Source organism: Ranitomeya imitator, chromosome 6, assembly GCF_032444005.1.
Source record: "Ranitomeya imitator isolate aRanImi1 chromosome 6, aRanImi1.pri, whole genome shotgun sequence".
Classification (NCBI taxonomy): Eukaryota; Metazoa; Chordata; class Amphibia; order Anura; family Dendrobatidae; genus Ranitomeya; species Ranitomeya imitator.
Genome location: NC_091287.1, coordinates 183,713,751 through 183,728,558, shown reverse-complemented (window position 1 = coordinate 183,728,558; position 14,808 = coordinate 183,713,751). Strand labels below are relative to the sequence as shown.

At 41.5% G+C, this 14,808-nt stretch overlaps 1 protein-coding gene across 1 annotated transcript in view; it reads left to right on the top strand.

Annotated features, from left to right (window-relative positions):
* ADCY1 (adenylate cyclase 1) overlaps nucleotides 1–14,808 on the top strand; it is a 614,659-nt gene that overhangs the window by 540,960 nt on the left and 58,891 nt on the right. Inside the window, exons 16-17 of the mRNA XM_069730375.1 lie at nucleotides 1,813–1,959; nucleotides 5,946–6,044. Of these exons, the coding sequence (XP_069586476.1) occupies nucleotides 1,813–1,959; nucleotides 5,946–6,044 (246 nt within the window). The remainder of the gene's footprint in view (nucleotides 1–1,812; nucleotides 1,960–5,945; nucleotides 6,045–14,808) is intronic.

Below are 14,808 nucleotides of genomic sequence, written 5' to 3'. Positions count from 1 at the left end.
TCGTATAGATAGTATGCTCTCCATCAATGCAGTAAGTTATATGGTTAGTTATATCCTGACACTATAAGATTTTTTTTCTGGATCATTGCCATGTTGCTGGATACAGTAGTTTTAAATTGGTACAATAAAAGTTAATTTTCAGAGTATCTTCTAAGCTGTCAATATATTTGTTCATACTGAGAAGGTTATCCTTTTATGCATAAATCAGGAGTTTTTACTACATATCTTACCAGACGGAGGACTACCGCATGTTCGGACACGTACTAATGTGCACAATGGTACTCTACTCCACTAAAACGCCGATAGTAATACGTTTAAAAACCATGACAGTTTAACCCATTCATGACTAGAGGTATTTTCTTTTTTGCATTTTCATTTTTTGCTCCCCTTCTTCCCAGAGCCATAACTTTTTTATTTTTCGGTCAAAATGGCCATGTGAGGACACCATTGGTTTTAACATATCCTGTACTGGAAAGTGGGAAAAAAATTCCAATTGCGGTGAAATTGCAGAAAAAGCCATGTTCACTAAATGCTGCAACTGACCTGCCATTATGATTTTCCAGGCCATTACGAGTTCACAGACACCAAACATCTCGAGGTCCTTTTTTATTTAAGTGGTGAAAAAAAATTATTTATACACTTGAAGTCGGAAAGGAGTTGAAGGACAATGTAAATTACACAAATTAATAATGAATTGAAAGTGTGATGTGCTAATAAGATTGTGAATAAGAAATACATGAAAGATATAAATAACAAATCAATGAAGTTAAAATCGAACAATATGGAAAAAATATGCTAATGAAAATGTGTGTCATTGTAATTCCTTTGTGTGTGATTAGTAAATGGGATGTGAATGATGTGAAAGAAACTGAAAACAATCTGCAGAAAAAAACTAATACTTTAAAAAAAAACATGAATTTGATAAAAGAGAATATTAGTGTAAAACAAATTCATAAATGTGAAAAATTAATTATTGAAGGATTTGTATTCTTCAAAAGGTATTCTCACAAATTCAAAGTAAAAACGTTTATACAAAAACTACAAGGTCTAAGGCTACTTTCACACTTGCGTCGGTATGGGTCCGTCGCTATGCGTCGGGCCGACATACCGACGCACGTTGTGAAGTTTGTGCACGACGTGGGCAGTGGATGCAGTTTTTCAATGCATCCGCTGCCCATTCTGAGGTCCGGGGAGGAGGGGGCGGAGTTTCAGCCACGCATGTGCGGTAGAAAATGGCAGACACGACCGACAAAAAAACGTTCACTTGAAACGTTTTTTTCATGCCCACGGTCTGCAAAATACGACAGATCCATTGCACGACGGACGCGACGTGTGGCCTTCCGTTGCAAGCACATTTGCAGGATCTGTTTTTTCCCAAAAGGACGGATTGCGACGGATGCCAAACGACACAATTGTGAAAGAGACCTAACCAGCTAAAAATATAAATGTCAGTATCCAAATAAATGTTTTTATATTATGCTGTGGCTCCATCTGAGGATATGCAATGGCATAACTCAAAATACTGTACCATAATGTTCAGACAGATTGTTGAGAGAATTCCTCTCTCATCATCTATAACCTTTGGCTATAAATTAGTATAACTATCATTAGTATAACATATTCATGAGTAGGAGTACTTAACTTTGAACATTGGCACTATTGGTACTTACTAGCCTTGTGAACATGCATCTCTTGCAATTTCATAGGATTTGTTAACATTTTTTTCCCAAATTTATCTTTAATAGTTTTACAGTATGTTACCTATATTGTCAAAATTATTGGTTCTGCCTTAAATCATCTTTTCCCCCCTAGGATTTGTATTACCAGTCTTACTCACAAGTTGGTGTTATGTTTGCCTCCATTCCTAATTTTAATGATTTTTACATTGAACTTGATGGCAATAATATGGGAGTGGAATGTTTACGACTTTTAAATGAAATAATTGCTGATTTTGATGAGGTAAGTAGTATATTTAAACTCCTCAAATAAAATATCGAATAATTTTAATTTATCAAGCAACCATAATTTTATTTTTTTTTTAGTTCATAAATCAATAATACACATGAAAATAAGCAACTGTGTAATATATTTTTTCAGTGAAATCTGCTTCTTTCACATCATAATTTGATCTTTCACTTTCCATTTATGAGTAAAGTCTGTAGTCAGTAAAGATAGATTTTTCCATTACTGAGATAGGAGATGATTGTTGGTACTTTTAAAATTCTATGGAGGGGGAATTGGAAGCTAGAGGCAGGCACAGACATTCTAGTGAAATTTCTCCTGGAACAACAGTTACAGTTCTCCATAGACCTTTATGAGCACTAATTAGATGAAAAAAATACTTTTAATTCAAATGCAGATGAGATATGGTCAGGTACTTAGAATTTGGACAACTTTCCCCTTTTCATATTGACAGATCGAGCGTTGCCTGAACTTAGTGTGCATGTTGACATGTGCACACTGACACTGCCTGAGCCTCGTTGCTGGATACAGTCACACAGACAGAGTGGGCAGTGACTTTTTCCTCCCTAGTTTCACTCTGAAGCCTCTCACTTTTGGTGTATCATCATTGATTGCTTGTCCAGTAACATTCCAAAATGCTAAGTGAGGGGGCATATCGGCGCACTTAGCTATTGGCCAACACATTTTAATTAACAGTAATTTTTCTTAGGATTTTAATAGGTGTAAGTGCCATAAATCAATGAGCTGCTAGTTAAATATGCAATTTGTGAGTGAAAGACACCCTTTAAAGCGTAATTGTTATTTTAATTTTTATTTCATAATTTTCATTTTATACACATGGAAATAACAAACTTTATAATATATATTATCAGAGAAAACTGCTTCTTTCTCTGTCAAGACTGATCATTCATTCTTAAGTCTCATTTGACAGATAATATCCTTATTTGAGGAAGACCAGTTTTTACATTACTGAGATAAGAGATGGCAGTGCTACTAATGACATTTAATGGAGAGAGAAGGTGGGAGAAGGGGAGAACAGCTAGAGACAGAGCTCCTCTTCCTCATCTTCCTATCTACAGTCTTATCAGTAGCAACTGCCATCTCCTATCTCACATTTTACCCGACAATTGAGAATTTTGAAAATATAAGTTCAGTCTTGGCAGAGAAACAAGCAGATTTCTCTTATAAGATACCATATATTACAAAGTTGCTTATTTTGACAAGTACTATTGATTTATAAAATATAAAAATTAAAACAATAGTTATGTTTTAAGCTAAGGGGGAGAAATAATGCTTTTCGTAAAATACTGTATAACAGAGCTGGGCAAAGTTCTGCTCATAGGCCCCATCTGGTCCTCTAGCTGTTCAATGTTCTATGCAAGGGATCATATTGTATACAGAGAGGCTATGTGGGGGCTCATACTGTGTATAAGGAGAGTATGTGGTGGCTTAAACTGTATATAGGGGGCTGTGTGGGAGCTCACTATATATAGGAGGCTATATAGGGAATCGTATTGTATATAGGGGCTATAAGGGAACTCTACTGTACATAGGGGGCTATATGGGGGCTCATATTGTATATAAAAGGCTATTTGGGGGCTCATACTGGTTATAAGGAGAGTATGTGGTGGCTTAAACTGTATATAGGGGGCTGTGTGGGAGCTCATTATATATAGGAGGCTATGTAGGGAATCATGTTGTGTATAGGGGCTATAAGAGAACTTTACTGTACATAGGGGGCTATATGGGGGCTCATATTGTATATAAAAGGCTATTTGGGGGCTCATACTGTATATTGGTGGCTATGTGTGGGCTCACGCTTTATATTTAGAGAGGATATGTGGGAACTCATACTGTATATAGGGGGCTATGTAGGGGCTCAGGCTGTTTATAGGGTTGTATGTGGGGCATCATACTATATAAAGAGAGGCTATATGGGTGCTCACCTTGCATATAGGGTGCTATGCAGGGGCTCATATTGTGCTTAGAGGGGCTATTTGTAGGCACATACAGTATATAGGGGAGCTATGTGTGGGCTCATACAGTATATAGGGGAGCTATGTGCAGGCTCACACGGTATATAGTAGAATGTTAGCAAACTTAATTCTGCTTAATATTAAGTTACACAATTAATATTAATATAACACAGTAATTATAATTAATATGTTAATATTAATATTGAGCAGAATTTCAGTCTTTTGGTTCGATCCGCCACATTAGTCATAAACTCACATGTGGTCCATCAGGAAAATGATTTGCCCGTCCCTGCTGTATAATATCCACATATTTATCTTTACCAACTTTAGAACTCACCTTACATAAAAGCTGATCTGATTGATTTCTTAGGAAGTGGCTCTTAACAAAGAATTTCCTCTGAAAATATAAGACTGCAGATAGTTAGTGGATATAAAAAGTCAACAGACCCCTGTTAAAATGTCAGGTTTTGACTTGTAAAAAATATATACCAAAATAATTATTTCAGAACTTTTTCTAGTAAGACAGCCAAGAAATGGAACAAGGAAATGGAGTCTGTAGAGTAGGATGTTAAAACGAAAGCCAATTCTTTAAAAGAAAACCATCCAAACCTGGCAATGTTTTACCAAACCTACAGCAAGTCTGCTAAAACCATGTGGGAAAATGTGTTTTGGTCTGATGAGACCAAGGTTGAACTTTTTAGCCATAACTGCAAAATTTATTTTTGGCCCAAGGTCAACACAAAAAATATGATACCTACATTAAAGCATGGAGGAGGCAGCTCTATGCTTTGGGGATGATTTTTGGCAGCTGGAACTTGGGTTTTAATGAACGTGGTGGGAACTATAAACAGTTACAAATATCAGTCAATTTTGCATCAAGCCTTTAGGCTTTTACTAAAAAGTTGAAGATGAAGAGGAATATCAACTTTCATAGCGACAACAAACCTAAGCATAACTCCAAATAAACAGAAAAAGATCAAAGTTTTACCAAATTTAAATGCGGGCACCATCAATCAAATAAATATCCTGGGATCACCTACTGCATATATTTATAAGTAAACCATAAATAAAGATAAAGTATATGCAGATAGCAAGGGATCACCATAAAAAATACAAATTTTATTGAGATACAAGATATATTTAATTTAAAAACACTTAAAAAATTCCACTAGGGGTATTGCACAAAGAAGGAAGATCCATAATCAAGAGTTAAATACCCATAGACCCACAGACCGTTATCACATAAATAAATAGGTTTCTATAGTCCCACAAGAGAATTATATACAGGGTGGGTCGTGTATATGGATACACCTAAATAAAATGGGAATGGTTGGTGATATCAACTTCCTGAAGAGGGCTGTACACAGGAGATAGCCTCGCAATCTGTCAGATTTGGAGTGCTACTCCAAGGAAAAGTGGGCAAAGAGTGCCAATTATAGATCTGCAATACTGGTAGACTCCTACCCAAAAGATTGCTGATATAAATTCAAAGGGGACTTCAACAAATTATTAGTTTAATGGTGTGCATATTTATACAACCACATTTTTTTAATTCTTTATTTTTCCCTGCAAAAAAAAAATTTCAGTTTTTCCTCAATGAACTTGAACAGATTATGGATGAGAGTAAAGGTGAAAAAAGTTCTGCAATGATTCATCTTGGATGATTTTTTTTACTTGACAAAAACCTGGCAATGTATCAGTGGTGTGTAGACTTTTATATCCATTGTAAATGGAAACATTTTTGAGATGACCCAAAAATAACATTAAAAATGTATTTTAGAGAAGTGAGTCTCACAAAGAAGATGAAGTTGTACACAGAATATGATGAAACTTTAAATTTGTCAAGGGATATGTGATCTTTAATGAGTGTCGTGTTGTCTCATCAAAAGGTTGTCTTTTGGAAAGGTTTCTCCATAGATATAGAGATAAATAGATACAGGGATAATGTAGAATGAATTATGTCTGTTAACCATTTAGTAATGTTTTGCTATATTTGTTTTTCTGCAGCTTATGGAAAAGGAATGCTACAGAGACATTGAAAAAATCAAGACAATTGGAAGTACATATATGGGAGCTGTGGGACTGGTTCCAACAACAGGAACTAAGGTAAAATATCATTTACAATTCATATGGATATTTTAATTTCTACCATTCTTCCACTTTTAATGTAGCGGTCACTACCTGATGTCACAACTTCAACCGGGAAGGTTGTCTAAACCACAGAATCATTCTAAATGTTTAATTGGATTTTAGATCAATTGAAAATGTGGTTCACTCTCTCCTTGATTCAACAGCATTTCACTTTCAACAGCTCAAACATTGTGGGGCCGATTCATCAAAAGTGGCGTAGCGCACACTCACACTAGGCCAGTTGTGGAACGAGTACAGGAGGCGCCAAATTAATTATGAGGTGCATGCCACTTTCTGAATTCTGCAGCTGTACTGGTCATGCATCACACCACAAATGTTACTGGTGGAGCTGTACTGGCATTCAAAAAGCTGTCATTTTTTATGAATTTCATGTGGAGGGAGAGATGTGGTCACGCCCCTCTCCCACACTTGCTCTACTCAAGCTTCCCTGGAAAAGATTTAATGAATCTCCCCCTGTGGGTTATCAATCACTAGCAGTCATTAGTGCTTAATAAATATGTCTGTGGCTGAGTAAATGTGTGCAAAATACCTGGAAGGAACTGGGAGCATCTCTAAATGATATGGTTTCTCCATTCAAGAAGCTATTATATATGACTAAATGGAAGGAGGACCTGTGGAAGGAGCCAACATTGTCAGATTAGTTTGACATCATAGAGGCAGTATACAGAATGTTTTTTAAGGTATGACTGATCACAGCAAAGCAGGATTGGATATTTTAAGGTATTTCACTCTCCACAATCTCTCCCTTGTGCTTTCAAGTACCTCTGACTGTTTTTTCAGAGTATTTGCAGGGGAAAGATCCTTCCCCTACCTATGGTGAAAGTGTATGAGACTAAGCCAATTTTTGGTTTGAATACCCAATTTACTTAATTTTTAAAAATTCAATTTTAAATGGCTGGTAACCCCCTTTAATACTTGTCTGTATATGTATCACTGAAATATAACAATCCAATCAAATTTTTTCTGTAGTCAAAGTTTATACCTTATTAATGCTTTACATTTAGGTAGTCCTCTTATACAAATTTTAAGAAAAATCATAATTGCCAAAAGTGTCCATTGCTAATTGAAATAATTAACAAAGTGGTTATACATGCTTATGATATTGAATACCTCCTTAGGATATTATTATTTTTTAGAGCACCATTGATTCCATGGTGTTGAACATGAGAAAGTGTTGGATACAAAATTAAAATTTAAATTACAGGGAACAAACTAAAAATGACAGACTGGTGCCCTGCCCTTGCAGGCTTACAGTCTACAGGATAATTGGGAAGGAGAAAATAGGTTGGGGGATCTCTGCAGCAGTTCTGGTGGTGATGAGGTGGCAGCAGGGTCAGTGCAGGTTGTAAGCTGTCTTGATGATATGGGTTTTCAAGTTCCATCTGAAAGTTCTGAATTTGGCAAATATTCGGATGTGTTGAGGTACATATTTCCATTTATTATGATAGATCAGGTGGGGGGTGGTAGGAGAGATGGAGAAAAATGATGAGTTCAGTGCAAAACTGAACTCATTGAGCTTTAGGAAGCGTAATGAGAAGAAGGGGATATGGCTGGTAGACACTCTGGGATTCTGGAACAGCAGAGGTGACATTTGTGCCGGAGAGGTAAATCTAAGTATCATTAGTAGGGTTGAGCGAAACGGGTCGGCCAGATTCAGAAATCGCCGACTTTTGGCAAAGTCGGGTTTCATGAAACCCGACCCGACCCCTGTGTGGGGTCGGCTATGAGGTCGGCGATCTTCTGATCTGGAATCAGAATACCGATACCGAGTTCCGATATGTTTAAGATATCGGGAATCGGTATCGGAATTCATATTTAAGTGTAAAATAAAGAATAAAAAAAAAAAATATTGATATACTCACCCTCGGACGCACCCTGGTTCTCACCGGCATCCTTCCTTCCTAAGAATGAGCGCCTGAAGGGTCTTCGATGACGTAGCGGCTTGTGATTGGTCGTGTGAGCGGTCACATGGGCGGTCATGCGACCAATCACAAGCCGCGACGTCATCTAAGGTCCTTCAGGCGCTAATTCTTAGGAAGGAAGCGTCCAAGGGCGCGTCCGAGGGTGAGTATATTCCTGATAGGTATATACTCACCCTCGGACGCGCCCTGGTTCTAACCCGCAGCCTTCCTTCCTAAGAATCAGCGCCTGAAGGACCTTAGATGACGTCGTGGCTTGTGATTGGTCGCGTGACGCCCATGTGACCGCTCACGCGGCCAATCACAAGCCGCGACGTCATCGAAGGTCCTTCAGGCGCTCATTGAAGGCTGCCGGTGAGAACCAGGGCGCGTCTAAGGGTAAGTATATCAATATTTTTTATTTTGAGTCTTTATTTTACACTTAAATATGGATCCCAGGGCCTGAAGGAGAGTTTCCTCTCCTTCAGACCCTGGGAACCATTAGAAACCCAATGCACTACATTGGGTTTCGTATTTCAGCCGACCCCGACCCCGACTTTTCTATAGGATCGGCCGATTTCACTCGACCCGACTTTTGAAAAAGTCGGGTTTCGTGAAACCCGACCCGATCCTATAAAAAGAAAAGTCGCTCAACCCTAATCATTAGTGTATAGGTGGTAATAAAAGCCATGGGGCTTTGAGTTGTTCCAGTCCAAAGGTATAGTTTGAGAAGTGTAGGGGTCCCAGGACAGAGCCTTCATGGACACAGACAAAGAGAGGGCAGGATGAGGAGGTAGTGTGGGAGTGGGGGACGCTAAATGTGCGGATGCAGAGGTTTGAGGAGGTCCAAGAGAGCAAGGTCTTTGTAGAAGGAGAATTACAGAGAATTGTCTGTTAGCTTTTTTAATATGTTTTTAGTAATTTTGGCCAATGCAGTTTTGGGGGAATGTGTTATGAACTGGTGGTTTAGGAGCAACATGGTACGAGCTGTAAAGGAGGTGGTACCTGTACTTACCGCAGTCCCTAAGCTCAACACAACACTAGAAGTAGCCGTGGGATGCTCCTGTCACTCCCTAGGCACCTCGTCACAGCCTGAGAATTAACTACCCCTAAAGATAGAAACAGGAAAACTATCTTGCCTCAGAGAAAATCCCCAAAGGATAGATAGCCCCCCCCACAAGTAATGACTGTGAGTGGAGAGGGAAAAGACATACACAGAATGAAACCAGGATGTAGCACAGGAGGCCAGTCTAGCTAGATAGATAAGACAGGATAGAATACTGTGCGGTCAGTATTAAAAACTACAAAAATCCACACAGAGTTTACAAAAATCTCCACACCTGACTAAAGGTGTGGAGGGTAAATCTGATTCCCAGAGCTTCCAGCTTAACTGCATTAATCTATACTGACAAGCTGGACAAAACATAGAATGCACAGAACGAATAAGTCCACAACATGTGGGCAGAAAAGAGCAAAGCAAGGACTTATCTTTGCTGAACTGGTCAGGATATCAGGGAAATCCAAGCAAAGATGTGAATCCAACCAGGAACCATTGACAAGTGGCACTGGCTGAATGGAAGAGCCAGGCATAAATAGCCGAGCAGAAAGACAATCAGTGGAAGCAGCTGCAGACTGCTAAATCCAAGGAGCAGCCATTCCACTTAAAACCACTGGAGGGAGCCCAAGAGCAGAACTCACAAAAGTGCCACTTACAACCACCGGAGGGAGCCCAAGAGCGGAATTCACAACAGTACCCCCCCTTGAGGAGGGGTCACCGAACCCTCACCAGAGCCCCCAGGCCGATCAGGACGAGCCAAGTGAAAAGCACGAACCAAATCGGCGGCATGGACATCGGAAGCAACAAACCAAGAATTATCCTCCTGGCCATAACCCTTCCACTTGACAAGATACTGAAGCCTCGCCTCGAAAAACGAGAATCCAAAATGTTCTCAACCTCATATTCCAACTCTCCCTCAACCAACACTGGGGCAGGAGGATCAACCGAGGGAACAACAGGCACCACATATCTCCGCAACAAAGATCTATGGAACACATTATGAATGGCAAAAGAGGCTGGAAGAGCCAAACGAAAAGACACCGGATTGATAATTTCAGAAATCTTATAAGGACCAATAATCCGAGGCTTAAACTTAGGGGAAGAAACCTTCATAGGAACATGACGAGAAGACAACCAAACCAAATCCCCCACACGAAGCCGGGGACCAACACACCGACGGTGGTTAGCAAAACATTGAGCCTTTTCCTGAGACAACGTCAAATTGTCCACCACATGAGTCCAAATCTGCTGCAGCCTGTCCACCACAGAATCCACACCAGGACAATCAGAAGGCTCAACCTGCCCCGAAGAAAAACGAGGATGAAAACCAAAATTACAAAAGAAAGGTGAAACCAAAGTAGCCGAACTAGCCCTATTATTAAGGGCAAACTCGGCCAACGGCAAGAAAGCCACCCAATTATCCTGATCAGCAGACACAAAGCATCTCAAATAGGTTTCCAAGGTCTGATTAGTTCGCTCAGTTTGGCCATTAGTCTGATGATGAAACGCCGAAGAAAAAGACAAATAAATGCCCATCCTAGCACAAAAGGCCCGCCAAAACCTAGAGACAAACTGAGAATCTTTGTCAGACACAATATTCTCTGGAATGCCATGCAAACGAAGCACATGCTGAAAAAACAATGGAACCAAATCTGAGGAGGAAAGCAACTTAGGCAAAGGTACCAGAAGGACCATTTTAGAGAACCGGTCACAAACAACCCAGATAACAGACATCTTCTGGGAAACAGGAAGGTCCTAAATAAAATCCATGGAAATATGCGTCCAGGGCATCTCAGGGACCGGCAAAGGCAAAAGTAACCCACTAGCGCGGGAACAGCAAGGCTTGGCCTGGGCGCAAGTCCCACAGGACTGCACAAAAGCACGCACATCGCGAGACAAGGAAGGCCACCAAAAGGACCTAGCAACCAAATCTCTGGTACCAAAAATCCCAGGATGACCAGCCAACACTGAACAATGAACCTCAGAAATTACCTTACTTGTCCATCTATCAGGAACAAACAGCTTCCCCACTGGTCAGCGGTCAGGCTTATCAGCCTGAAATTCCCGAAGCACCCGCCGCAAATCAGGGGAGATGGCAGAAAGAATCACCCCTTCCGTAAGAATGCCAACCGGCTCAAGGACTCCAGGAGAATCAGGCAAAAAACTCCTAGAGAGGGCATCAGCCTTAACATTCTTAGATCCCGGAAGATACGAGACCACAAAATCAAAACGGGAGAAAAACAGGGACCATCGAGCCTGTCTAGGATTCAGCCGCTTGGCCGACTCGAGATAAATAAGATTCTTATGATCAGTCAAGACCACAACGCGGTGCTTAGCTCCCTCAAGCCAATGTCGCCACTCCTCAAACGCCCACTTCATAGCCAACAACTCCCGATTGCCGACATCATACTTGCGTTCCGCAGGCGAAAACTTTCTGGAAAAAAAAGCACACGGTTTCATCAAAGAACCATCAGAATCCATCAGACAAAACGGCCCCTGCCCCAATCTCAGAAGCTTCAACCTCAACCTGAAAAGGAAGAGAAACATCCGGCTGACGCAACACAGGGGCAGAAGTAAATCGGCGTTTAAGCTCCCGAAAGGCCTCAACAGCCGCAGAGGACCAATTTGTAACATCAGCGCCTTTCTTCGTCAAATCAGTAAGGGGCTTAACCACACTGGAAAAGTTGGCAATGAAACAGCGATAGAAATTAGCAAAGCCCAAAAATTTTTGAAGGCTCTTCACAGATGTGGGTTGAATCCAGTCATGAATAGCTTGGACCTTAACAGGATCTATTTCCATAGACGAGGGAGAAAAAATAAAACCCAAAAAGAGACCTTCTGAACTCCGAATAGGCATCGGAAAAAATCAAAATATCATCCAAATATACAACCATGAATTTATCAAGATAATTGTGGAAAATATCATGCATGAAAGATTGGAACACAGATGGAGCATTAGAGAGCCCGAATGGCATCACGAGGTATTCAAAATGGCCTTCGGGCGTATTAAATGCAGTTTTCCATTCGTCACCCTGTTTAATACGAACAAGATTATATGCCCCTCGAAGGTCAATCTTAGTAAACCAACTAGCCCCCTTAATCTGAGCAAACAAATCAGAAAGCAACGACAAGTGGTATTGGAATTTGACCGTGATCTTATTAAGAAGACGATAATCTATACAGGGTCTCAAGGAGCCATCCTTCTTAGCAACAAAAAAGAAACCCGCTCCCAATGGTGATGAAGACGGCCAAATATGCCCCTTCTCCAAAGATTCCTTAACATAACTCCGCATGGCGGCATGCTCTGGCACAGACAGATTGAAAAGTCGGCCCTTAGGGAACTTACAACCTGGAATCAAGTTAATAGCACAATCACAGTCCCTATGTGGAGGAAGGGAACTGGACTTGGGCTCATCAAATACATCCTGGAAATACGACAAAAACTCAGGGACCTCAGAAGAGGGGGAAGAGGAAATTGACATCAAAGGAACGTCACTATGTACCCCTTGACAACCCCAACTAGTCACAGACATAGTTTTCCAATCCAGCACCGGATTATGTTCCTGTAACCATGGAAAACCCAGTACAACAACATCATGCAGGTTATGCAACACCAGAAAACGGCAATCTTCCTGATGTGCTGGAGTCATGTACATGGTCATCTGCGTCCAGAACAGAGGTTTATCCTTCGCCAATGGTGTAGCATCAATGCCCCTCAAAGGAACAGGGCTCTGCAAAGGCTGCAAGGAAAAACCACAGCACCTGGCGAATTGTAAGTCCATTAAATTCAGGGCAGCGCCTGAATCCACAAATGCCATGACAGAAAAGGACAACAATGAGCAAATCAGGGTCACAGATAAAAGAAATTTAGGCTGTACAGTACTGATGGTAACAGACCTAGCGACCCTCCTAGTACGCTTAGTGTTATGTCCTGGTGGTTAGGAGCACCCGACCTGATAGTTAAACTCATACAGGACGAGCTCTGGGATGTGGGAGCTCTGCTGACCGCAAGCCCTAATCCTATCGCACACACTAAAAATAGCCGTGGAGCGCTCCTGACGCTCCCTAGCCGCCTCGTCACAGCCTCAGAGCTAGCTAGCCCTAGAGATAGAAAATAAAACCTACCTTGCCTCAGAGAAATTCCCCAAAGGAATAGGCAGCCCCCCACATATAATGACTGTGAGTAAAGATGAAAGTCACAAACGCAGAAATGAAATAGGTTTCAGCAAAGGGAGGCCAGACTTACTAAATAGACAGAGGATAGGAAAGGAATCTTTGCGGTCAGCACAAAAACCTACAAAAGACCACGCAGAGTGTGCAAAAGGGTCCTCCGCACCGACTCACGGTGCGGGGTGCCACTCTGCATCCCAGAGCTTCCAGCTAGCAAGACAAAATCAGGATAACCAGCTGGACAAAGAAACAATGAGCAAAAATAACAATAAGGAACTTAGCTTCTGCAGGAGTAGACAGGTCACCAGGCAGATCCAGGAGCGAACTGAACCAATGCTAAAACATTGACAGCTGGCATGGAGTAACGATCTGAGTGGAGTTAAATAGAGAAGCCAACCAAAGGATAAACCACGTCACCTGTGTAAGGAACCTCAGAAGCAGCAGCTTCACTCATAGCCACCAGAGGGAGCCCATAGACAGAACTAGCCGAAGTACCATTCACGACCACAGGAGGGAGTTTGACAACAGAATTCACAACAGTACCCCCCCCTTGAGGAGGGGTCACCGAACCCTCACCAGAGCCCCCAGGCCAATCAGGATGAGCCAAATGAAAGGCACGAACAAGATCGGCAGCATGAACATCAGAGGCAGAAACCCAGGAATTATCTTCTTGACCATAACCCTTCCACTTGACCAGGTACTGGAGTTTCCGTCTCGAAACATGAGAATCCAAAATCTTTTCCACCACATACTCCAACTCCCCCTCGACCAACACCGGGGCAGGAGGATCAACAGAGGGAACCATAGGCGCCACGTATCTCCGCAACAACGACCTATGGAACACATTATGGATGGCAAAAGAAGCTGGAAGGTCCAAACGAAATGACACAGGATTAAGAACCTCAGAAATCTTATATGGTCCAATGAAACGAGGCTTAAACTTAGGAGAGGAAACCTTCATAGGAACGTGACGAGATGACAACCAAACCAAATCCCCAACACGAAGTCGGGGACCAACACAACACCGGCGGTTAGCGAAACGTTGAGCCTTCTCCTGGGACAATGTCAAATTGTCCACCACATGAGTCCAAATCTGCTGCAACCTGTCCACCACCGCATCCACACCAGGACAGTCCGAAGGCTCAACCTGCCCTGAAGAGAAACGAGGATGGAAACCAGAATTGCAGAAAAAAGGAGAAACTAAAGTAGCCGAGCTGGCCCGATTATTAAGGGCGAACTCAGCCAAAGGCAAGAAGGACACCCAATCATCCTGATCAGCAGAAACAAAGCATCTCAGATATGTCTCCAAAGTCTGATTAGTTCGTTCGGTTTGGCCATTAGTCTGTGGATGGAAAGCCGAAGAAAAAGACAAATCAATGCCCATCTTAGCGCAAAAGGACCACCAAAACCTCGAAACAAACTGGGAACCTCTGTCCGAGACGATGTTCTCCGGAATGCCATGCAAACGAACCACATGCTGGAAAAACAATGGCACCAAATCAGAGGAGGAAGGCAGTTTAGATAAGGGTACCAAATGGACCATCTTAGAGAAGCGATCACAAACCACCCAAATGACCGACATCTTGAGAAACAG